Raw genomic sequence first — 8,545 nt, 5'->3', positions numbered from 1 at the left:
AAGAGAGAAAGCGTTTTGTTGTTGTTGTTGTTGTTTTTTTTGCTACAAATGCATTTCAAGATATTTTGTTATTTCTGAAAATTTCCATACTCAAAATTAATACAATCATACAGTAATGTACTTAAATAGAGTGGCCTCAAGGTAATAAATGGGAGACAGAGTAACACAATACCTTGCTTCATCGGGGTGTGTAACTCTGACTGAGTCATTGGGAATGTAGATCATAGTGGTGTCTTCAATTTTGTAGATGGAGTGGCCCCCAATATCAGCCATCTTTCTGCGCTTCGTGATCAACACGATGTAGTACCCCTCTAGGAAACGCACAAATCCTGGCAAAAAGAAGACAAGTTTTAAATCTTTTACAACAATCTCATCAAATGGAATTTCCTTTCCAGCAACATGTAGTGTGGCTCAAAACAAGTTGATTTGTAGGTCAACTTTATTGTTGCCAGCAAATCCGCTACAGTTTTGACAGGACAAACAAGTGAATAGCTCCACTTGCGGAGGTGGATAGTGAATGTATGTGTGTCATATTTGACAATATTAACCATGTAATTTGCTCCATTTACGCTTTGAAATTTTGACCCAGAAAACATCATGCAAACACAGTCAATGATTTGCTTTCAGCATCATACGAGCTATTTTTCCATCTGTGACATTTCGAAAATAATGCAGACAATGTCTGTATGTTTTTAATAATATCTTACAAAGATAAACACAGTTTATGTAAGTGTGTCTGCTAGAAATATACCTCCCCTTCATTATAAAACTATTACTAGAACTAATTTGTTAATGGATGAATTGAGGATCACAATACAGACACACGGCCAAGAGTGCTACTCAGCCCTCAAGAACAGTTGTATAATGTCTCCTGCGGTTTCAGAAGGATTTTTCAAAAACAAGAGACACCATCTTCCACCTAACCTGTAGCTTTAAAGATACATTTTTAATATTTTTAGTAGCTTTATGTAGCTAGAACAGTGGCGAGAAGACAGGAAAGCTAAAAAATATTTTCAGGTATAAACAACACCGGCTGCTGCCCTGCTAAAATCAAACATCTTATACAAATTCCTACTCTTATTCCACATATTTACAAAGAGTAAAACTGATAAAGGAAAATATGGCTCAATAGCACTGATAGCAGTCAAAGATATATATTTATTTGTATATGACATTGTGATGCATAAAGTCATAATTTCACTATGTAAATATTTTGATTAATTAGTGTTATTTAACTTAATTGGATATCAATTCATTTTTTTCAGTTTATACAGTTCTTACAGTGGCTTGCTAAAGTATTCGGGCCCCTTGAACTTTTCCACATTTTGTCACATTACAGCCACAAACATGAATCAATTTTATTGGAATTCCACGTGAAAGACCAACACAAAGTGGTGTACAGGTGAGAAGTGGAAAGAAAAATCATACATGATTCCAAACCTTTTTTACAAATAAATATCTGAAATGTGGGGTGTGCGTAATTATTCGGCCCCCTGAGTCAATACTTTGTAGAACCACCTTTTGCTGCAATTACAGCTGCCAGTCTTTTAGGGTGTGTCTCTACTAGCTTTGCACATCTAGAGACTGAAATCCTTGCCCATTCTTCTTTGCAAAACAGCTCCAGCTCAGTCAGATTAGATGGACAGCGTTTGTGAACAGCAGTTTTCAGATCTTGCCACAGATTCTCGATTAGATTTAGACACCAGACAGGTCAGGGATAAAGTTATTGAGAAATTTAAAGCAGGCTTGGGCTACTAAAAGATTTCCCAAGACTTGAACATCCCACGGAGCACTGTTCAAGACAATGTGGAATTCCAATAAAAGTGATTCATGTTTGTGGCTGTAATGTGACAAAATGTGGAAAAGTTCAAGGGGGCAAGCCACTGTATATTGAGAATCCCACTGAACAGTTTCCCACTTCACTTGTAGTGTAACAGATTTCTTCTCACTTGAAGACAAACACAACCTGAGCTAAAATCTAAAATAACTGATCAATGACAAATGATAACCAACAATGGCAAATGATGCCGCCTAAGTAGTGGTATGTAATTAGTTATATGATTAGTTAGTGAATTTGTCACAAGTTAATTAACTTTAGCTCACTTTAATAATTTGTTACTTCAAACTAGAAAGTGGCCTGACATCCAAGTTGAGTGAAAAAGAAAATGTGTTGAATTGGTAAGTGCAACATACATACTACACATATACACACACACACACACACTAAGGACTCTTAAAGTTATACTTTGAAGTGGCTTGTACTTAATCTGCAAAACGCTGCAGTTGAAGTTAACCAAAAATATTCCGTTTCATAAACTAATCAGGTAAAACCTTTGAAATAAGAAGTTCTGTTTCACTCATGAACATTCACGTGACAAATTCAAAGTAATGGTGTGCTAGTGTGTCTACATTATCAAAGGTTTTTGTATTTTTTTTCTGCATGATGACTGAGAAGCAATAACCCTGTGTAAGATTAAATAACACTTATGAGTTCCTGTATGAGTATACCGGTACTGTCCTTCTTCCTGGAGGAGATGGGTCAGACTGACAAAACCTGCGAATAAAAATATACTTACGCTAATCATATTCATTTTGTACTGTAATAAGAAAGCTACCGGGCAAAAGGCCTCTTAGAATACACCTTGTACCCTACATGGCTACATCACACTTTTATTACATAATAGCAAAATGATGGCTTGTGAACAAAGATGTCACTGGGGTTGGGGGTTGGCGGAGTATCTATATTATTCAAGCAGACGACAAACAACTGTCTGTGTCAGGGTGACCGACTAACCTGCTGTGGAAATGTCCACAGAACTACTTTGTTGAAGTTGGCAGCAATTATACCCTCAAGTCTTTTTGAATATGATGCTACAAGTTTAGCACACTTATGTTTGGGTTGTTTCTCCCATTCTTCTTTGCAGAACCTCTCACGGTCCAGGTTGAGCATCAATGCACAGTCATTTTCAGATCTCTTGTTCATCTTTCCCTCCACCCTGACTGCAGCAAAACACCCCCACAGCACCACCATGGCTAACTGTAGGGATGGTATTGGGCAGGTGATGAGTGGTGCCTGGTTTCCTCCAGACATGACGCTCAATCTTTGTTTCATTGGACTACATAATTTTGTTTCTCACAGTCTGAGAGTTCTTCAAGTGCCATTTGGCAAAATCCAGGTGGGCTGTCATGTGTCTTTCACTGAAGAGTGGCTTCTGTCTAGCCACTCAACCACACAGATCTGACTGGTCTGACTGTCTTTCTGGAAGGTTCTCCTCTCTCCACAGAGAAATGCTGGAGCTCTGTCAGAGTGACCATCAGGTTCTTGATGACCTCCTTGAGTAAGGCCGTTTTACCCTGATCACTCAGACTGGCCGGGCAGTAAGCTCTAGGAAGAGTCCTCCAAACCTCTTCCATATATAATGATGGAGGGCACGGTGCTCACTGGGACCTTCAATGCTGCAGCAATGTTTCTGTACACTTCCCCAGGTCTGTGCCTCGATAAACTCTTGACTCAGATGTCAGACAATTTCTTGGACCTTGTGGCTTGTTTTGTGCTCTGACATTGTCAGCCATTTGGACCTTATATAGACAGGTGTGTGACTTTCTAAATAATGTCCAGTTAATTGAATTTAAGTGGACTCCAATCAAAATGTAGAAACATCTGACAGATGATCAGGGAAAACATGATGATTGTGATGGCAAAGAGTGAATATTTATATGCATTCTATATTTTTGCTTTTTGTTTTATTTTATTTTTTTTCCCCAATTGCAAGAGTTTCAAACAAACTTATTTTACTTTGTCATTATGGGTACAATGATATGATGGTATTTGAGGTGAAAAATGATGATCGATAGCTAGCTCACTAGGTAGTTTATTTGGAACAAAAATTAAAAATAAAAAACTGCTTATAAGGGAAAAAAAGTCAGTTTAGGATTGTAATCAGGTCTTTAGGGCAACGTACAAAACACAGATGTGCTTTTACTGTCTCAGATAGCTGAAGTAAAATATCCATCCAACCATCCATCCATTCGCTTCCGCTTATCCTTTCCAGGGTTGCGGGGGGTGCTGGAGCCTATCCCAGCTGTCATAGGGCGAGAGGCGGGGTACACCCTGGACAGGTCGCCAGTCTGTCGCAGGGCCAACACACAGAGACACAGACAACCATTCGCACTCACAGATTCACACCTATGGGCAATTTAGATTGACCAATTAACCTACTACTGCATGTTTTTGCACTGTGGGAGGAAGCCAGAGTACCTGGGGAGAACCCACGCAAACACGGGGAGAACCCACGCAAACACGGGGAGAACCCACGCAAACACGGGGAGAACCCACGCAAACACGGGGAGAACCCACGCAAACACGGGGAGAACATGCAAACTCCACACAGAAAGACCACGGCCTGATGGTGGAATTAAGCTCAGGACCTTCTTTCTGTGGTTTTTCATTTTTGTACCCAATTAAACATTCATAAAGGTGTTAAAGAGTTAGTAGTGGTCGGTAACACAATCAAGTGTTGCATAATTCTATTTTATCTTTTTAAACATAGCCACTATTGAAAAAATTGCAAATTAATAACATTTGGGGGCCGGATCTTTTTGTACAACGTGTTACACATGTTAAAAAACATAATGGCAGAAAACACGTGAAAAAGCTGTGAACTATTACAGTGGTTTGCAAAAGACTCCCAGGTGTTCTTTTATTTTGCAGTAATAATGGAAAAACTAGGCCAACACACCCAACTGCAGACTTTGGAGATGAGGTAGATTCTCACATTATTCTGAACTGCAATGACTGTTGCTTTGCCATTGAGTGGAGGAAATGTACTCACCCACAATGCCAAAAGCTGAGACAGTCCTGGACAGGCCAGAGGAACCCTTCTGACTAATCTTAGTCCGGTTGCCCAGGTCCAGGCGGCCCAGCAACTCCCTTACCTCTTGCTGGTTATACACATGCTGGAAACACACACATGCATGCATGTACGGTATTAAATACACATTAGATGAAGTGTTTATAAAGTTTAGTTTATTAATTAGCCACATAATCCTATCTGATTTCCATCTAAAAATCAACACTAAAATATATAAAGCTGTGTTGTGACAAAAGTGACTTAAATGTGCTGCTTGCGGGTGACTAATGGCTTCAGTCAGAACTATTAAGACTTCTTTATTTTCTGTGCAATAGCAGGTAAATGAATAACAGTCCCTGTTTAATCAATGCCCAAAATTTCTACAAAAGGGATTAGATTGACTGCCAGTGAGGCAATTAGTCTGAAAATAGATCGGCTGCTTTCTGCATTGGTTCTGAAATGTTAAATGACTAAAGAGTAGCTTTGCGTGCATTTCATCTACAAAAAAAACCCCATCTCATTTACATAATAAGCTTTACAATTGGCACAGACCCCAAAGAGAAACGTAGTAATGTACTGTGTGCTGTATGCTACTGCATTTGTTTTAAGTGCATGATTCTATAGATTGCAATAATTCTCATTCTGTTATCTTGTGGGGAAAAAATTAATTTAGGACTTCTATCAAAGTCTTTTATTCCACTGTCTTCACTTCTTATGTAAAAACTAAAAGATGAGGGAGTATTTCTAGCTTTAAAACCTCCCTAGCAACTCATTAAATTATCCATGCATCCAAGTACAATACTACACAATGCCAATAAAATTGAAAACACACAGTTTTCTGATGTCATTTTAATATCTTTTGGAATGAGACTGTTGGGTGATGAATATTTATTAATGGATGCTTCATAATAATTGCATCAGAAGGATAATTACCCACAACACAAACAAACAAATCAAAAACCAGCTCATAGATCCTGGTAATAAGAAAAGGGTGTGAACGCAGCCAAACTCTCATCAGCAGCACACTTCACATCAGCTGAGTGATTGCACAATTTCCCCCTTAGGCATGTTTCTTGTGTATTACATAAGAATATACATTAAAATTTAACTCGTGGAAAGTCGTCACTTACCTTATCGTCAATTATAACGAGGTCCTTGGGTTCTGTGCGGTCAATCTTTAGGACTCGATGTTTGGTCTGTGCATGATTGCTCCCAACCAAAAAATACCTCTGAAAATAAAATGACAAGTCAAGTGAGTGCTGCAATGCATTTGGAGCCTATTATCAGAAGAGTCTTTGCAACCTTAACCTTTCACAGCTGCATGTGGTGATAAATGCATAGAGGGAATCTTGCATACAGTCTTCTAACTTTGTGGACTGCAGCTTTGTCCTGGATGATGTTGACTTGGGACCAATTCAGACTTCAACCAAGAGCAGATATGTATTTAATAGACATAGAATCAATCCAATGACAAGTCAGATTCCTGCATTGCAGCACCACTGTTGAAGTCAAACTTGAATTTCTTTTTTTCCTATAATAAAACATTTTATTTCCACAGTCCGAGTAAGAATCAGTGTGTCTGAAATTTGTGAAATTACACTCAAGTATGTATTCAACTAAAGGCGATATCTTAAAAACACAGATTGAAATAAGAGTGCATACAGTGCAGAGCACATGCAGGCACAGCACATATTTCATCACAAGTTACATTTTTACAATGTTCTTTTTGTCAAGATGTGTGTCTTCCTTGCATCTTTCTTTCTTTCTTTTAGGTCATTACTCTTCTCATTCAGGGTTGCAAAATGGCCCAAAAATTTCAGTCCACTAAAGAGTGTTAAATTGGAACATCCTGTATCAGCACACTCAGCAACCATTAAAGCATTTTTTTTTCCTGTTCCACCTTTTCCAGTATCTAATTTAACCCTCTTTGTCTGTAACAGAAAGCCTGCACGTGCACTGTTCAGCAGAGGTTCAATAAGAAATTATAAATCAAATAAGACAAATGTTTACTTGCCTTAGTGTCTAAATATTTGTAGCAAATGGGAACAGCAAACCGAAACCCAGTTTAAGCACACATTTAAACCAAGCATGACCACAGCTGGTGAAATGCAGCGACAATTGAAAACATGATACTATTAGAATACGCAGCAAAGAAAGTAGCATAGACACTCTACCTCTCAAGGACATACATCTAATATTTAAAAAAAAAAAAAAAAAAAAAGCTAAAGAAAACTAATTTTAACTGCCAAAATCTAATTCACCAATTAAATGCCCAGATAATTATCACACACATGCTCTTTACTGACCTCATGGATGTCAGGTCCTGAGGTTTCATATAGTCACCTGCAGCTTTTGCTGCCATCTAGTGTACATGTAGCGTGTACACTAGTGTCCCAAACATTTTCCCAGATCAACTATAGAACTCTTGAACCAAAGACTAGAGAGCACTTTAATAAAAAAAATTTTTAAAAAAAGGTAATAGGTAATAGGTTTTGGCTGTCTTAAATGAACAGTTGTGCCACAGTGTCGTTATCATGGTACTTCAAAGACAGTGATTGTCCTGAATATATATCAAGTTTGTGACATTTATGTACACAAAAATTGAGCAATATCATTTTATGAACCTTTGAGCATTTCCCCATTAAGCACATATGTCTTAAGTATGGTCTTGTCTGAAAGTCTTCAGCCACCCCTTATTTGTTTTCCTTCTAAGCAGATGAAAACATGTAATTTTTAAAAATCTTCTTGAGCAATAGTTCTCCAGGTTTTAATGTACAAATTAAAGTTCTTCTCTAGACATCAGCTGCTTTTTCACTCATTTTCAGTCTATTTTCTGGAGATTTTTTTTGTCTGTTAAGCCACTTGACCTATGAATCATTCAAGCATAGAAAAAGCACTTAACTCAAGGAATGAATTATTTACATATAACAGACAACTTAGTAAAGAGCCCATTTTAAATTGTATCTTTAGGCACATCAATACTGTTGCATTCTGTCACAAAACACACAATTTATTTCAATTTCTTTAACCAAACCTTGAAAAAATGCAAAATATAAGATAGTATTTTATTCCAGTCAAGCTATTTTTGCACAAACAACATGATTGCTAAAGAGCTGTGCAGTGTGGCTTAAAATAATTGAGGAAACTGAACAAAAGAAGAACTGACAGACCTAAAAAATATCTACAGCAGAAGACTATATCTGAAAGTCGCGTCCTTAAGAAACAGGGGGAAAAAAATCCCACAAACACCTGACACACTCACTTGACCCTAGATAGAAAACACACACAACTGAACACCATCAGTCATAAATAGGCCTCGTCAAAAAGACCGGACCTCAACACTACTGAAGCGGCGTGCACAGCACAACAACACGACACAACAAAAAACAACCACCATCTAAAGAGTTTTGAATGTACTATTCCTGAAAACTCCTTAAGGAAGCTTAGCAAAATGGAGAAACGGCGCAGTTTAAAGAACTGTCATCGCGTGTAGTTGTAAACTGCCCAGGTGAATTGGACTTTATGAAGAAATGGTGACATTAAGAGCTCATGTAAAGACTTACTGCTCTGGTCTCGTACAGAACCAGTCGCTGGATCCCACCGATGATAGCCGCTGATTGAGGCATTTTCTATTCTTGAATTGTTCAACAGTCAGTCTGGAAGAGGCTACAGAGGAGCTACAAAGCGAAAGTGAA

The 8,545-nt window shown here is 38.1% G+C and overlaps 1 protein-coding gene across 1 annotated transcript in view; it reads right to left on the bottom strand.

The window, feature by feature from the left end:
• The window catches only part of fig4a (FIG4 phosphoinositide 5-phosphatase a), a 52,101-nt gene that overhangs the window by 43,218 nt on the left and 338 nt on the right, over positions 1–8,545 (bottom strand). The window contains exons 2-5 of the mRNA XM_005734444.2: positions 8,414–8,527; positions 5,981–6,079; positions 4,833–4,956; positions 173–329 (exon numbers count right to left, since the gene is read on the bottom strand). Coding sequence (XP_005734501.1) covers positions 173–329; positions 4,833–4,956; positions 5,981–6,079; positions 8,414–8,476 — 443 coding nt within the window. The 5' untranslated portion in view covers positions 8,477–8,527. The remainder of the gene's footprint in view (positions 1–172; positions 330–4,832; positions 4,957–5,980; positions 6,080–8,413; positions 8,528–8,545) is intronic.

This window comes from Pundamilia nyererei, unplaced genomic scaffold, assembly GCF_000239375.1.
Source record: "Pundamilia nyererei isolate P.nyererei 1_Seehausen unplaced genomic scaffold, PunNye1.0 scaffold00058, whole genome shotgun sequence".
NCBI lineage: Eukaryota > Metazoa > Chordata > Actinopteri > Cichliformes > Cichlidae > Pundamilia > Pundamilia nyererei.
This window is presented reverse-complemented; position numbering and strand designations above follow the sequence as displayed.